The 17,875-nt window shown below is 36.4% G+C and overlaps 1 protein-coding gene across 1 annotated transcript; it reads left to right on the forward strand.

The window, feature by feature from the left end:
* The first annotated feature begins 908 nt into the window (after nt 1-908).
* Nucleotides 909-16,883, forward strand: LOC149557234 (kinesin-like protein KIN-12B). The gene is made up of 15 exons (XM_089831951.1): nt 909-1,523; nt 10,054-10,137; nt 10,253-10,378; nt 10,481-10,540; nt 11,193-11,246; nt 11,413-11,505; nt 11,612-11,707; nt 12,636-12,781; nt 12,946-13,092; nt 13,240-13,369; nt 13,452-14,501; nt 14,646-14,744; nt 14,843-14,995; nt 15,082-15,975; nt 16,079-16,883. Exons 1-15 carry the CDS (start codon nt 1,098-1,100, stop codon nt 16,430-16,432), a joined length of 3,912 nt encoding a protein of 1,303 aa, XP_089688077.1. The 5' UTR covers nt 909-1,097; the 3' UTR covers nt 16,433-16,883.
* The last annotated feature ends 992 nt before the right edge of the window (nt 16,884-17,875 follow it).

Here is a 17,875-nt window from a genome sequence, read left to right on the forward strand (position 1 = left end):
AGAGCTTGCATAACCTACTAACTGCTATTGGTTGTTTTCTCTTTTAATATTTGTCATTTACATTATAGTTAGTTTTATAAATCCTCATAGCTCACTAGAGTGCTCTAGTATAAATGAGGTGACATCGAGCCATTTATCTATGGAGGTTCCATCTACAAGCTATAATAATTCCCTCTACCTAATAATAATTTCTAACAAGCTACCATAACTAAAGAACACCTAAAATATTATATTCTTAGAACTTTAATTTAGACTCTTGTTATAACTCAATCTTAAATAATTATAATAAGAATAACTTTAAATTTAATATTGCTTTAAAATATTTATCTTAACATGTAAAAATTGGTCAAATCTACAAGTTAAATATCTAGTAATGTAAGATTCAAAATTTGCATTGAATAATTTATTAAAATTATTAAAATTTAAAATGTTATAATATTATAAGTTCTTGTAACTAATTTGAGTCATATACAAATGTAGGTTGATTCTTCCATGCAAATAGATACAAATTGTAAAATGAACTTTTTCATCAACTTTAATTTGCACTTATTTTTTCATGAATACAAATATAACCATGTAACGAACTTTTATTTTATTATATAATAAAAAATAAGAATTTATATTTAAGAAACCTAAATATTTTGTACTAAAAATATTTTGTACTAAAAATCTCTCTATTTAACTACAACACCCCTAAATTTTGTGTTTTTCATTTAGGAGTAATTCTAACCCCTTTTCAAATTTCTCAAATTCAACGCACTAGAAAACATATGCTTCGTCCCTAGAGAGACTACCGTTAGAGCCCCTGTTTGACTTTATAAAAAATAATAACGCACGAGATATTACTTTTTCATCTTACCCATTTACCCGAGGACACGAGATATACCTTTCCAACGTTCATAAAATTGAAAAATGAAATAAACTGTTTAATAAAAGGGCCTACGCATAATTCAAATCTTCAAACCCCTGTTTTCCGTCTCTTGTCCGCCATTTTTTGTGAAAATAATTTGTCTCCAGCTTCTATTTTTTATTCTGCTTTACAACGGTCGTTTTTCCTCCTCTGCAATCCCTGAGATCTGTTGTCAGGGAAGGCAAACATGAGCTCGATCCTGAGCAAAATGGTTGGTAGGAAGTCCCCAATGAGCGCCTTTACACCACGCAGAAATAGTAATGCGAAGCAGGGAACTGAAAATGTTCCTCCGGATGACGAAAATGTGAGGGGTAATGGAAATCACAGCCCAGCTGCTTCTGTTTTGGGCAAAGCAAAGGCAACAAGCAGTCCTGCTACTTTACCCCCGCGGCCCCGGAAATTGCAGCGCAAGCTGTGCACTGAAAATAAATCGCAGGGAGATGAAAGTCTGATGGATAGAGGCGTGAAGGTCGTCGTGAGAATACGGCCGCTGACGAGGGATGAAGAGCACCAGGGCGGGGATACTATTGCTCAAGTTACTTCTTCCAATGCGGTTGCCGTTGGAGATCACCACTTCACCTTCGATGCCGTGGCTGGAACCGAATCGACACAGGTAGCAATATGTTTTACGTTTTTTTCCTTCTTCTATGCCCTTTCTGCTAGATCTCATGTGACTGGTAGGACATATATAAAAATTAGCATTATGTGACTTGCATTTGAGGTTAAACTTTTTTCATTTTTAGTGGTTTAGGTTTCTTATCATTCTGAGGTTTGGACAAGCCTTCGAGAATGCCTCTTCTAAAATTGTGAACCCGACCATACACACGGGTAAGAGTTGGTTGTACTCCTTACCTTTGTGTTTTGGGATGGGGAATTAAAAAACTTGTAGGCTTAATTTTGGAAAAGTATTAAGGCATTAAATGCCGTTAATTTTTTCGTTCTTTTCTGTCAGAGTGGGAGAATTGTGAAAATCCTTAAAAGCATAAAAAAATTGATGCTTCAAAATATGAGAACATCTTCTGAACTGAAATATTAAGTCTGAGACCATACACCTACCGGAAAATTTGTTCTCAATCTTCCTGTTCATTGTAGAACTAGAAATCCCATTTCTTTGAGCAGAAAACCTTATCTGATCTGCATTCACCTCTTCGGATAAAGTGAAAACACATGATCAGTCTCTTCTGCACTGGTCAGTTTTTTGATCTGGGTTTTGAGTGACTTCTTATTTGTTTTATGCAAAGTCGGGTGAAGGCACATTGTAATGTGGCGTAATTCCTTCTCTATTAAGCCAGCTAGGGTTTGTACTTAGTTGCGTTGCTTGACAAATCTCTTTCTCAATCACCGAATAAATTGAAGACGATTCCATTACGTGTCTTACATCTGAGGTCAAACTTCCTCCTTTGGACTTAAAAAGCTTGTTAGAGTTTGAGCTTGTGTCTTTTGCATGTCAATTCCGCACGTAGTCCCATGGACTCGAGAAAGTAGCAATAAATGATCCCCACTTTCATTTTTTAATGTTTTTTGACTGGTAAGTCTGGATAATGCTATGCGCAGTCTTTGCAGGATACATAATGGCATATTCTAGTGTGGACTCTAGAGTAAGTTTGGGCCAATTTATTTTAACTAGGTCAGTATATGATTTACTCCATGCATTTTAAGCACTTTTTTGCTTATCAGGGTTTGATGTCAAGGATTAGAATGTTTTTTTCTTTTCATTTATTTGGCTTGGAAATTATATGGAATTCAAAAATTGAAACAATCAAAGAAAGATTTTATTATAATAAAAATATAAAATTCATATTCAAATTGAAAAATAGAAGTGGTACATCAGTCATATATCCTATTGAGCTTCATCTAATGATATTAGAGAAGCCACTTCATCCGTTGTCTGAGTAATTAATTATGCAGCTATTGCTTGTTACCTGTTGGCATTTGATTGTGCATCCTTTTCATTTGACTATGGATATAAAACTGTCTTCCATGATAGAATTGGTTCTTTGTCAACTATTTATTTTCTTTTTAGGAAATGAAAGTCTATCCTTCATTGTGAAGCATTGATTTGCTTCAATTCTCTGCTTCAATCCAAATGTCTGATTCAAATTACGGCACTGTGAAGTTAAACTGTCTGAGCAATTGATTCCGCTGTCATTTCTTGTTGCCTGTTGGCCATTGATTGTGCATCCTTTTTCATTTGACTAATATGGGGTATAAAACTGTCTTCTATGGTAGAATTGGTTCTTTGTCAACTCTGCATTTTCTATTTAGGAAATGAAAGTGTATCCTGCATTGTGAAGCATTGATTTGCTTCAATTCTCTGCTTCGATCCAAATGTCTTAATTCAAACTACAGCACTGTGAATATAAACTGTCCGAGTAATTGATTCTGCTGTCATTGCTTGTTGCCTGTTGACCATTGATTGTGCATCCTTTTTAATTTGACTAATATGGGATATAAAACTGTCTTCCATGATAGAATTGATTCTTTGTCGGCTCTGCATTTTCTTTCTAGGAAATGAAAGTCTATCCTGCATTGTGAAGCATTGATTTGCTTCAATTCTCTGCTTCAACTCAAATGTATTAATTCAAACAGCAGCACTATGAAGATAAACTGTCTGAGTAATTGATTTCGCTGTCATTGCCTGTTGCTTGTTGGTTACTGTATCCTTCTTCATTTGACTAATTTGGGATATAGAGCTGTCTTTCATGATAGAATTGGTTCTTTCACAACTTCTTTGTCAACTCTGCATTTTCTTTCTGACAAATGGAAGTCTATCCTGCATTGTGAAGCATTGATTTGGTTCAATTCTCTGCTTCAATCCAAGTATCTTAATCCGAACTATCAGCACCGTTCAAACTATCAACACTGTGAAGATAATTTTGTCCGTCCTCTCTTTTTGTTTTCTTGACTTCTCTGGTTTACCAAGACATTTCCTATGGTCAGGCTGGGGACTTGAAGACAGTTCTTGAACAGGTCATCACATTTCTTATCCCTCAATCGTCTGTTTACTATCTCATCATGCCCTCAATGGCCTTCATTTTTCTTCTTTAAATCTAACAATACTGACTTAATCTCAAAAGCAGATTCAATAATCTCAAGAGAAGGCCTCAACTAGTTTGGCAGCATCACCATAGACTTTCAGTCTAGATCTTGTTATTTTGGAGCAGAGGTCATATAAGTGTGCAGAGGCTTCTGATCTAACTTTACCTGGGAAATATTTAAAATGCTAATGAAATTGTTATTCTGTTTGTTTATGGCCTAAAAATCTTAGAATTGCCAACTTGTTCTTAAATCCCCATCTTCTCCTAGCCTATTATTGCTGTACAGGGTTCAAACCTGCATCTGCACTAAAGTATTTGCAGTGATTCATCTTCTAAGACTCGTTTTCCCTCATGCATACTAGCTCTTTTGATTCTTCTCATAGTGCAGGTCAGTTCCAACACAGTGTGGAACAATTTCTCAAGGCAGGGTAAACCTTCTCTTTAAAGAGTTTGTGTTCACAAGTCTGGCTAATATTCGCAGGTGGGAGAAGTAAACAGGAAGCAAGTCAGCATTGTTTTTTCTACTTGTAACCCCTTTTACAATCAAGATTTTCTGTACTACAATCAAGCTGGTCCAGACAATATCAAAGTTTGCACTTGGAATTCATACCCAACAATGGGTGATCGTAATTACATTCTGAAATTGATATGTTCAATATAGCTCCTGTATTTAGTTGCTTCTAACACTACAACCAATATGGTGTCTGATAACTGTCATAAATTGACTGCAGCTTCAAATGCTAACATCCGTCATTATCTGCTTTTTGTTTGGATTTGCCTCCTGAAAATACTATTACAAGCTGTGCTCCATGGAGTTTCCGAGACGGGGACGTGTTTTTGTTACAGGGATGGGTCAAAGCCAAACTTTAGGGGATGGAACCTTAGGGGACAACATGCATACCATGCATACCATAACATTGATAAATCATTCACCATGACATTTTAGAAGATCACTACATGGAAAATTGTCAAATGACAAATACTAAGTGCTTCCATTATAACAATATCACATACATATATAGAAAAAGTCAAAATGCCTAAAGGTTCCAAGTATCATGCATGAAATCAGAATAAAATAAAGATAAGTTCAACCAAAATAGTAAGTAGTAAATACTTAATGCAATCTTTCCTCACTTTGTTTTTTTTCTTCCTCTGAACAAGTGCGTCAAATCTTTAAATGAGTAGAAGAGTTAGTCTTTTAGTGTTTTAATGGACCAAATATGGTTTGCATATTTTTATTATATCTTTAAGACAACTAGGGGCCTGCACAAAAAGAAAAAAATTGGGGGGGTGTTTTGCCTTTACCCGACTAGCTGGAAAAAAGGGGATGGTTGGAGGAGATGGCTCAAGTTTCTTGCCCCAAAAAATTGTTGTTTCATGGATGTTTCCGAATTTGGCAAAAAGGGGATGGCTGCTGTAGACCATAATATTTGAGATGAAGATTTCTAGAAAAAAATTGTGAAAGGAGATTTTGGACAAATCATCAATGGCAAGATGATATTTTGGAAACTGTCTCCAGGATGAGAGAACAATATTGTTTTGTGGATACACTGAGACTCGACAAATATATATTATCTTAAGTATATATATTGGATTGGTCAAGTCCAACATAGAAAAAATGATCATACATAACACTCATGATTCTAGACAAACTTGGTAATATTGTGCAACTTTTGCAATATGTCCCTGACCTATTCAAGTTTCCAATGTTCTAGAAGGTTATATCAAATTAATGTGGCATACAAAGGCTAAAGAATAGAAGGGGTACTTGTTCATCGAGAGTCTTTCAACACCAACAAAAGCAACAAAATAATTTGTTATAAATTAAACTGCATTTTGTGGTTGTGTCATACAAAGGCTAAAGAATAGAGAGGGGGTACTTGTTCATCAATAGTCTTTCAACACCAACAAAAGCAACAAAATAATTTGTTATAAATTAAATTGCATTTTGTGGTCCTACATTCATGACCACTTCATCAAACATATCAAACAACCCCCTTATTGATTTGACCCTATCTAATGCTTCCACAAATCTCAAAATGGTCATGCTAAAATGGCATTGGTGATGAGACTATAGTTCCTTCTATCTATGAACCCATTTGACATTACGGTGCATCCAATCTTTTCCCATGCTAATTGATGTTTGAAATATTAGTAACGTCCTTTACCACATTATTATGCACATCAACCCTCAATGCCTTGTACTATAGGGCTTATAGCCTAAATTGGTACTAGAAATTCCCAGTGACCTTCTTTGTGTATGCTATTTTCTCCATCTTGTACTTGCTAAAGTGGGTTGTGTGATCTTGGTGAAGTATAAGGGAAAAATAAGGCATTAATCAAAATTGACCAAGATCCTCCACCTATGTTTGAGCCACATGTTGTAGAACTAGGTGTTGATTGAGATCCATTACAAATTGTTGTGGTGTTGATTTAGACTGCTTAACATTTAGATAATTCCATTTGATCTAGTATATGCCTCCATTGCAAACAAGCATGCAAAATTTTGGATTTAACCTTGCTCATATATGAGATTGATGTGGGATATATCCATGTAAAGTCCTTCACATAGCACGATGATCAAATATGCACAAAAGATGATCAGCCTTTCATATTTCTTGAGGTTATGCCTGATCACTCGTAGAAGTAACTTGTTTTTGAGCTGTCTGTTGTAAAACTAGGTGTTGATTGAGATGCCCTTGCGAATTGTTATGGGTGGTAATTTTTAACAATGTTTTCTGAAGACCTTCTTTAGACATATCCATACCAATATCAATATTGAACTCCTACAACAATAAGAGGCTTATACAAAATTGATTCATTGTCTTCTCCTACATGCCCTACCTTAGTCAGTAGGACTCACGATAAGAATGTTGCTTTTGTCCAGCTTCACATTGTCGCTACCACAGAATTGTTGTAGAACAACTTCTACAACTATTGGGTGACTTGTGGAATGATTTATATAGGAATAGTGTGATAGTTGCGGAACAATCTGTGCAACAATAATGTGATGGATGATGGATTCGTCCTCATCTATCTTTACACAATCTGGCATTGTCTAAATGTATTCACAGACATGTTTCAACTCTACCTTGTTATGGCTCAATTATGACCAAATGATCACAAAGGAACCATTTTATTCCCTCCTGCCTATGCCTCTAAACCACCATGTTTGTTTTGCCCAAAGCCATTCTTGCATCATTACCTTTCCCCTTCTTATATATTTTGTGCATCCAAATGAACCTCTTGCATATTAGATGCCTTCTATAATCATTCCAAGATATGTTTGCAAAGCTCTCTAGAGTTCTAGATTAGTATTGTTGTTGGCATTCTGCAAATCAACTTTAAGGAGAAATAAATGTTGTCTCCCACCATCTTGCTGCTCATTCCTAGCATACTCCAACACCATGGCATTCTTAACATCTTCTTGGCCCATATCATGAAGCCTTTTTAATTGAGTTTGTTGCTGGTGCACCTTTTTGGCAGTAATAGCTGCAAAGGAATTTCCTTTTGAAGCATGTTCATCCATGAGATCTTGGACCACTTCAATTATTTTGACATCCCTTTTCTATTGAGGTCCTAGTAAGCCTTGTGTCACATCTTTATCATTTCACTTTTACCTTTATTACTTCTCTCCGCAACTTTAACCTGCCTATCTTTAGTTATGTGTTTTGTCTTAGGCTTTTGGAAGTTTTTCCTCTTAATTTTTTGGTTGAATGTCACATCTTTATCATTTCACTTTGACCTTTATAACTACTAGAGGACAAGCATTAACCATATTATCATATTCATGGCATCCTCTGCACCAAAAACAAAATACATGCATGGTCAATGAGCTGGAACCACTCCAAGCCCCCTTATTTAAGGGTCATGATTCTTGTAGAGCTCCTTCTTCCAAAGATTTCTTGGGATGAACATAATATTGTCCCATTAAGATTCTGACTAAAATCATATTTTAAGAACAACTCATGCAAGAGGTTATTATATTTTATCGAATTGGTGTTCTCCTTAAACATAATCTATTCATAGTCAATGGGATTGGAACCCCTCCAAGCTCCCTTCTCTTAAAGGGTCAAGGTATTTGAAAGACATTGATGAACACAAGGTTTTTGACTATTGCAAAAGCATACTCTGACCACAACTCAAGGAGGAAGGCATATAATTATATCCAAATGCACATGCCTTTAAAAGTTCAAAACACAGTTCATTCATATTCAATGGATTGCATTCACTCCAAGTTCCCTTCTAAGGATCAGGGTTTTTGAAAGATGTTGATTTGTGCATTGTTCAAAGCCCTTCTACCAAAGGTTTCTTGGGATAAGCTTGAAGTTTCTCTAGTGCAAAAGCATACTCTGAGTACAGCTAATGCAGCGGGGCATACAATCTTAGCCAAATGGGTGTGGTTCTAAAGTAGAATGTGTTCATAATCAATGGGTTGGAGATACTTTAAACTAGTGCAACATGGGGACTCGCACCCTCCTCCCACACCTCGAAGTACCTGTCTCTGAGATGTCCTCGCGCCGGGTACTTGAGTACCCAAGTACCCCCACCTCTGCCAGCAACCATGCCAGTGCTGAGATGGGTACTTATATTTTATTTTTGAATGTTACAGTTGGGTATGTAAGATATTACATGTTCAATGTTCAATGGTTCTAGTTCATGTTGCAATTTTGCCATCTTCAAGAATTTTAATTTGCTATGCTCTACTGAAACATCATTTCATAAGTAGCATTTCAAGTTCTATATATATACTATACAATAGCCTTCCTTGCCCTCTTTTCCCCTTGTCACCATCCCGAAAATGAGGCCCATTCCCCCCTGCCCCCCCACCCCCCATCCTAGAAACCCGTCTCGTTGTTACACTTCTTTAAACCCGTCTTTAGCTTGGGAAGAGATTGATCCTTGCATAGGTTAAAGCCCTTGTATGAAAGTTTCTTGAGATGAATATATATCTTGCCCTTAAGTTTTTGACCATCGCAAAAACATGCTCTGAGTGCAGCTCATGTAGGAGGGGTGCAATCTTAATCCAAAACTTTAGGAAAGGCCCTAGATTCTGGTAAAACTAAGGTCCTCCTTGGAAAATATTCTCTCAATCAGCTTCATTGGCAAGAGTGACAATAGAATATCCCTCTTGCATAATCCAATTTCATAGTCATTAAATTTTTTCTGATACTTCATTTTAATGAAACCAACACCCCCCCCATGTTGGAAATCTTTCTATCAATCTCATTGGCAAAAGTGCATCAATTATCCTTGCAAAATTTCATTTTCATAGGCATAAATTTTTCTTCGAGATATATTTGGAAAATTTATAAAGGTCATCTACAGAGAGTTGAGATAAAACCAAGGTCATTGGAATTATTTTTCTCTAGACTAGCTTCAAACCCTCGACATGATCTGATTTTATAGTCAACAAAAGTTTTCCAGTGATTTTTGGCAAATTATATTAATCATCCACAGAGAGTTGCATGCCGATGGTTTGATAGATGAAACCTCTAGTGGCCAAGTTTGGTATACTGTCCTTTTGTTCCTCTAAATCCAGTTCAAGAACTAGGCTATTCTCCCTTGCTTCCAATCATACATTCATCAACTCAAGGACATGACTGATTTTCACTTTCCTTATTTAACTTAACAATGATTCCTTTTGAGCTACCAAATTTCTAACAATTACTTCTTGGTGAAAAGGACCTAGGGGGTGAGGGGAACACATAGCGTCGAGAAACCTCCTTGCCTTTCTCATCTTGTCATTTTGCACAATCCTTGCTCCTGACAAATGATAGAAAAATCCAAGGGCCACGATCTTTTGAGAGAGATAAGTGAAGACTAACTACTAGGATATACTCAGAAACTCGAAACCGTGACTAAAACCTTGACAAAACTAAGCAAACGACAATGCCATAGGCATCAATGTAAACAAGCATGCAATCATCAAGGAAATTCTTTTTTTTCATGTGTTTACTAAAGGCCTTTACCTAGAGCCAAATAATATGTATATATTTTTTTATCATGTGTCAAATTACGTATTTCCTTTGTGTAGCCTAGGTCATCCCACACGATTGAGAAAACAAGCATTAATTGTTTCTAATTTCTTGGTTTTCACTCTAGGAAGAAATTTTTGAGATGGTAGGCGTCCCCCTGGTACAGAACTGCTTGGCAGGATTTAACAGTTCGATATTTGCTTATGGGCAGGTAATTTTCCTTTCATGTTGAATGCCTAGTTGGTTTTCTTTTAAGATTTCTCTATCTATAATCAGGATTAGTTTCTGCAACTAATGTCCAATGAGCATTCTTTCCTGAGATACAGACTGGAAGTGGTAAAACGTATACCATGTGGGGGCCTTCTAATATGTCAGTTGAAAAAAAAATCCATAGTGGGCAGTGGGGCCTTGCTCCCCGTGTTTTCGAGAAATTGTTCGCACAGATTCAGGAGGTAGGCTCTATTACAAACACCATCACAATGGGAGTCACTTGAAGTTGGTACATTTAAGCTTTCTTTTCCATTTCTGCTGATCCTTTGTTTCTTGGAAATCAGGAAGAAGAAAAAAATGTGGACAAGCAGCTGCATTATCGGTGTCGTTGTTCACTTCTTGAGGTATATGAGTTGATGATCTGATAGAATATATTGATCCATGTACATTTTCTTCTGGCAAGATAGACATTATTTGGTATTCATTTGTATGCTTCTATCCTGCTTTGCCAATAACAGTTTGTTGCCCATTTACCTATTTAAGATCCATTTAATTTTAAAATGTGCTGCTGGCCTGCTACTAATAATATATGTAGTGTTGATTCTGGAGTATGTAAGTTGAATTGATAGAATATATTGATCCTTGTACATTTTCTAGTGGCAGGATACAAATTGTTTATATTTCATTTGTATGCTTATATCCTGCTTTGCCAGTAACAATTTGTTGCCAGTCTACCTGCTTATAATATCCATTTAATTTTAAAATGTGCTGCTGGCCTGCTACTAATAATATATGTAGTGTTGATTCTGGAGTATGTAAGTTGAATTGATAGAATATATTGATCCTTGTACATTTTCTAGTGGCAGGATACAAATTGTTTATATTTCATTTGTATGCTTATATCCTGCTTTGCCAGTAACAATTTGTTGCCTGTTTACCTGCTTATAATATCCATTTAATTTTGAATATCTATATTTTGTGTTCTTAACTTGGACATTAGTGTATGCTGGCTATTTTGTAATAATTTGAGTGTTGATTCTGGAGTACATGTAACAGATCTATAATGAACAAATCACAGATTTGTTGGAGCCCAGTCGAAGAAATCTTCAGGTGAGAAAATGATTTATGTTTTCATTTTTACTTCATAGCTATTCTTTTTTCAAATTTTAAACCTCTTGCCTAGTTTTCTCTTTGTGGGAGTCAATTTGTTAGCCCGATCCATACAATTTAAAGCTAAGGAGTCTGTGTTATTCAATTTTGGTCGCCTCTCTTCCAGATAAGGGAAGACACAAAATGTGGCGTATATGTGGAAAACTTAACAGAGGAATATGTTGCAAGCTTGGATGATGTGAATCAGCTCTTATTTCAAGTATGAAGAAATGAAAAAATCTCCTTTCACTTTTCTATGAATTTCTCAGCGCTCTTCATTTGGTGATCTTAATTTTGGTTACTGACCTATTTGTTTTGTATTGCAGGGCCTTTCAAATAGGAGAGTGGGTGCTACCAGTATCAATGCAGAAAGTTCACGCTCACACTGTGTTTTTACATGTGTGCTTGAATCCCGTTGTAAGGTGATGTCATAGGCAAAGATCAACCTCAATTTCTTTTTTGTGTAGTTATTCTAAGAAAAATGGTGAAGTGCTAATTGTTGAGTATTTAATTCGTCACAAGGTTGGTTATTTTTGAACTTTTATTGTGATTATTTTGTGAAAGATGATGAAATGCTGATTCTTGATCATTTCAATGAAAAGTTACATCTATCATGTGGCAAGCTATAACTAGTTTTTGAAAGAGTTCAAATATTTGAAAATAAATTTGATTTGGGAAAAGCAAAAGATGTAATTAGTGGTATTAGCTGCATTTAATTAGGAGAAAACATCTTAAAATTGTTGAAGTTTTACTTGGGGTTTTACAATGAAGTTGGCTCCACTGCAGCCTGGTTTACTGCAGCAAGAAAAAGTGAGATTTTTGTTTATAAAATATGATATTTATTCAATACAATGGTTCATTAATTTGAAAAAAAATATATGTTAGATACTTTCCTTCAAGCTTAAGGTTTAACTTTTTAATGATTTTTCTGTATTATGACAAAGCAATGCGATTAGCTCGTGTTCAATCCATTTGTTAGTAATGATTTCTGTGGCTTGTGAGATTGTAATCACAGAAAACTTAATTGTAGACTTTTTTTCACTTAGGAAATTAGTTTAACAATTCTTGTGTTCTATTCTCAAGTTTTAAAAATGTAAGCTAGAATACTTCTATAATTCCATTTATCCCAAAAATCTTCCAAATCTTACTTAACGTATTGCTAGATTTCATGAATAACTATACTGATGGTATATTATTTGATTTTTTTTTTTTCTTAACTAAGGTAAACACTACAACCTGTTCTTGCATTATATATGTGACTATTTTTGTGTCTCCACAAAGAATCTTAATTGTATATTTCTCCAACCAAGTTCCTATATAAAGACACTTAAAAGTCACTTATGTTTGCAGAGTATATCAGATGGTTTGAGCAGTTTGAGGACTAGTAGAATTAACCTTGTTGACCTTGCTGGATCCGAGAGACAAAAGCTCACACGTGCAGCTGGAGAGCGTTTAAAGGAGGCTGGCAACATTAACCGATCTCTTTCACAACTAGGGTATATGATGATTGTAACATCAATTTAGAGTTGCTAAGTGAATTCTCAGAAACAAATATTTGACAAATTATTGAGCTAGATTTGTGTAACAATTAGATCCAACTTTGTAGCTCAATTTTGTTTTTGCTTGGTCTAACAGCAATCAATTGTTGACAAACTCACAGGAATTTGATCAATATTCTGGCTGAAAGTGGTCAAGGAAAGCAGAGGCATATCCCTTATCGTGATTCACGATTAACATTTCTGCTGCAAGAATCTTTGGGAGGGAATGCCAAATTGGCCATGATTTGTGCAATTTCTCCAGCAAGCAGGTAGAATATCTCAAATTGGAGGAAATATTTTATTATACATATTTCTTTTTGGTATTTTCAGTTGCAGGAGAAAAAATTTAAGTACATTAAGGTTTGGTAAATAAAGAAAGAAAGAGAGAAAGTCACGTTCTTTTCACGACTTTTCAGTTGCAGGAGTGAGACTTTAAGCACATTAAGGTTTGCAAAGAGAGCAAAAGCCATTCAAAATCAAGCAGTTGTGAATGAGGAAACTGAGAATGATGTAAACTCTTTGCGTGAACAAATACGCTTGCTAAAGGTAATTTCATATATGTCGCATTTGTTATGTCTGTGATGTTTCAATATATAAATAATAATAAAACCTATTTTTTGTGGAACAGGATGAGCTTGTGCGAATGCAGTCAAATGATAATACACAAGTTACTAGTAGTTGTGGTGGTTACTCAACAGGTTGGAATGCACGCAGAAGTTTTAATATCTTGAGGTTAAGTCTCAACTGCTCACCAATAGAACATCAGGATGAAGACATGGAGATAGATGATGATGTGGAAAAATTGGATTGTGAACCAAGAAACAAATCTGAAGTTCTAGATGAAACTTTGAAGGACTTGGAGAAAAGTAATAGAGACAAGCTGACATCTCAACAGGAGACTGAAAAACCAAGTGAAAACAATAAAGCTAAACCTAGGTCTTGTCAAGAGGCCACTAAAGAAGTGTTAGCTTATAAGATGAGAAATTCCTTAGCTGGTAATGTCAACTTAATAGCATCTGAAGTTGAACTCGTAGGCAAGAAAGATGAACAAGATGCAGCCAAAACTCCTACTTTGTGTTCAACTAAAGAGCAATCCCTTTCTTTGAGTGTCCTGCCCTGTGATTTATCACCTGCCTACCAATGCCCAACTTTTAGTATGTCACCTCGAATTGATGATAGTAGGGGAAGTCCAAGTAAATCTATCCAGTGGCCACCCTTAACTCCTTCTGGGGGGGGGAACTCTAAAGAAGGCCCTGAACTAAGACAAAGTTATAATATTCACTCATCATTTCAGTCCAATAGAACTCCGAGCTCCCCCTGTAGAACTCTAAGTTCCCCTACAGAGTCCTTGGCTGCTAGCCTCCATCGTGGGCTTCAAATTATTGATAATCATCAGCAAAACTCAGCTTTAAGGAAGTCTAATGTTAGATTCTCATTTAAAACCATGGATGCAAAACTGTTCAATACAGCTGATAAAGTTGATGTAGGGGTACAGACATCTGCAGAAAAGAGCACTGCATCAACTTCCCCGATTGCTGAGCTTCTCTGCCCTTGCAACAAATTGGACACTTCTCAGCAGTCTCCCCTAGAAGAAAATATGCAGGATAAATCCAAGTGGCAGTTAATTGCCATTGATGAGCCTAAAACTCCAGAGGGATCCACACTTCATCTTACTCAAGTATGATCCGCACCTTAGTTCTCAACCAAAGATCAAATTAAATACACTATTTATTAGATTTTTCCTATTACTGCAAGTTAAAAATTTTTCATTACTTCAATTTGTGGTCCGATGGTAGTTGTTTTTTTGGTCTTGGTAAATCAGGCAGTTAAGGGAGTTTTAGCGGGGGCTATAAGGAGAGAAATGGCACTGGAAGAAGCCTGCAACCAGCAGGCAGCTGAAATTGAGCAACTTAATCGCTTGGTAAGAGATATTGTTTATTTGAATTTTTGAGAAAAATAGAAAATTGTTATTTTCCCCCCTGGTTTAAAGGGTTTGTTCCAAGAACAAATTTTGTGCAGGTTCGACAGTACAAACATGAAAGAGAGTGCAATTCGATAATACAGCAAAGCCGAGAGGACAAAATCATTCGTCTTGAAGGCCTTGTGGATGGTGTTATACCAGAAGAGGACTTCATGAATGAAGAGTTTCTGTCATTAATGGAGGAACACAAGGTTTATTTCTTCACTCTATTTTGGTGACCTTAATTTTCTTACTAAAAATTCAAAGACTGAAACAATGCTTTCTGTGGGCATTTCAGCTATTGAAGGATAAATTTGACAATCATCCCGAGGTGACGCGGGCAACCATTGAACAGAAGCGTTTGACAGAAGAGCTTGAGAAATACCGTAACTTTTATGAATTAGGGGAAAGAGATGCACTTCTTGAGGAGATTCAACACCTTAAAAATCAACTGCTGTTGTATTTGGATCCTGGTTCTTCTTCCATGTCTACTAGGAAAAAACGGCTCTCCTCAACACGCCACTCAATGCAGAGGACCGAGCAAGCTGAATCAGATTGTTCTCTTGCTCTTTGCAAAATCCCTGAGACTCCTAGTCATATTCCTATTCAAACTGCTACTGAGGTTCCTATTGATGCTGCTAACTCCACAATTAAGGAGCTTGATCATACATTCCATGATGAGAAATTGGAAGAAGAAAGACAACAGTGGGTAGAAAGAGAAAGTGAGTGGATATCCTTGGCTGAAGACTTAAGAGCAGATCTTGATTCATATAGAAGGTTGGCTGAGAAAAGGAAGCAAGAAAAAGATTGCGAACAAAGATGTGCTGAAGAGTTGAAGGAAGCCCTGCAGATGGCAATGGAAGGACATGCACGCCTCCTAGATCAATATGCTGACCTGCAGGAGAAGCACATTGCTTTGCTTGCGAGACATAGGAAAATTAAAGAAGGCGCATCTAATATCAAACAAGCAGCTGTAAAGGTTGGAATTAAGGGTTCACAGTTGCGTTTCATTGAAGCCCAGGCTGCAGAGCTTGTAGCTTTGAAACTTGAAAGAGATCGAGAGAAGAAAAGGATGAAAGAAGAAATAAAGGTACTACAAGACCAATTGAGGGACACTGCTGAAGCTGTTCAAGCTGCAGGAGAGTTACTTGTAAGACTAAAGGAAGCAGAGGAAGCCGTTTCTGTAGCTCAAGTGAGTTTCTTCAAACACCAAACTCATCTTTACCTTGTCTTGGAGTTAGATACTTTCTCTATAGCACTGTTGTTAACAAGCCTATGTTGATTCTACTCTGCAGGATTCTGCCACTATTGCTGCACAAAATGCTGAAATTATGCGCAGAGAAATGGACAAATTGAATCGAAAACATGTCACTGAAATGGCGACACTTAATCAGCGTCTTATGGAGAGTCGTCTAGTGAAATCCACTGTCTGTCCAATGTGCCAGGTGGCTGATCGAGTTAAGTTTCAATTTCCACCAGCTGATGAGTCCACTATCAATGCAGAAGCTTCTGCAAAGGAAGAGCAAACCACGTCCAAAACTGAACACAGAGGAGATTATGGGCCATTTCCTGATGCATACGAGGATACTGATTATTTAAGAGTTGGTGAACCATCTTGGTATACTGGCTATGACAGATGCAACTTATGAGAGCTCCCTTTTGGCTCACTGAAAATTGGCTAAGTTGTCCTGGGTGTTTGTAGCCTCTGTGTACAAGTTCTGTAAAATGAAGAGCATTTTTAATTGTTTTCAATGTTTTTGAGATATGTACATTTGGCAGTTCAAGGTGATGTGTATTCGTTCTTTTGATAATACATAGCTCAGCAATCAAGAGGGGCCATGAAGAACTTGTTCTGTATTATTCTGAACATAGGATGGACCTCTCTGTACAGGTTTGGCGCGTACATGACAAAAAAGAATTTTCTGTCGGGTATCTGCTAAAAATAGAACATTTCTCATGCTGGTGCCTATCTTGTTTTCACTCATTGTGAGAACTGACAAGTGAATAACTATCCAAGCCAGCTGATGGCGGTATATCTGCATGTATACTACAAAGTCTTCAATGAAATCAATTGATTGCAATTAATCGTTTCTCTGCCAACAGTTTTATTCATTGCACGTGGATGGTACTTATCATGTTCGGTATCTACAGAGTTTTGTTTCAATGCCATACACAACCCCAATTTTTTAGGGCCCATTTGGCAAGCGGAATAGGAATACGTATTTTGGAATAGAAAATGGGGCTACGTATTCCTGTTCTCTGTTTGGTTCAGCCAATATTTGATGGGAATTCGCGGACTCCAAAATTTATGTTTTCTAAAATTAAAAAAAGTGGAATAGGAATACGTATTCCAATAACACCTATTTGGGTGGAATTGCAAAATCCCATTTTTGGGCCAAAATTGGAATATGTATTCCTATTTTACTTCGTATTCCAATTCTGTTTTGGTGCATCCAAACGAGGAATTCAATTTTTTTGGAATTTACATATGCCTATTCCGCTTGTATTCTGCTCGCCAAATGGGCCCTTAATGAATTGAGGTTTGGTCCAGTGGACTCTTCGGATATGTTGCATTGCTGCTACTACACAAACAATTTTTATGGAAATGATCTATTGATTGTTAAAATTTATAACTTAAAACTTTGTTCTGAAACAAAAGCATTGAATTAGAAGATATTATTCTTTTATTATTACATTTTCAAAATCACTGGCCAAATTTTATAATTATTTTAATAATCAAGTTTGCTGTTTGCCCAACTGTTTTTCTTCAAATAAGTAGTTTAGGTTTTGCCGCTTGTAAAATCTCTGCATACCCAGCTTTGATGTCCTTGTATGCTGGGCACTCCATCACGAAGTGATGCTCCGTCTCTACAGCCTCCCTGCCATAGAATAATCATGTATTGTTTTCCAATTCCTCTTTAGACACCCACCATCTACCTCTGATGGGAGCTAGTTCTAAGCTGGGCTATGAACATTTTTGCTTTCCATTTAATAGTAGCTTTAATATACACTTTTTCCTCATGTCTAGTAGTTGGATTAAGTTCCTTGATACAATAATTTTTTGTCCCTTGTGTCTTGTCCACATGATATTG

This window comes from Cupressus sempervirens, chromosome 5 (assembly GCF_028749045.1).
Source record: "Cupressus sempervirens isolate cs-2001-9-10 chromosome 5, ASM2874904v1, whole genome shotgun sequence".
In the NCBI taxonomy this organism is placed as follows: Eukaryota; Viridiplantae; Streptophyta; class Pinopsida; order Cupressales; family Cupressaceae; genus Cupressus; species Cupressus sempervirens.

Bases quoted from the DNA above. Each gene is read 5' to 3' on its own strand.
- LOC149557234 (XM_089831951.1), top strand. From the start codon at position 1,098: ATGAGCTCGATCCTGAGCAAAATGGTTGGTAGGAAGTCCCCAATGAGC. The intron at 1,524-10,053 runs GTAGCAATATGT...TTTTCACTCTAG, and splicing joins CTGGAACCGAATCGACACAG to GAAGAAATTTTTGAGATGGT. The intron at 13,093-13,239 runs GTAGAATATCTC...ACGACTTTTCAG, and splicing joins GCAATTTCTCCAGCAAGCAG to TTGCAGGAGTGAGACTTTAA.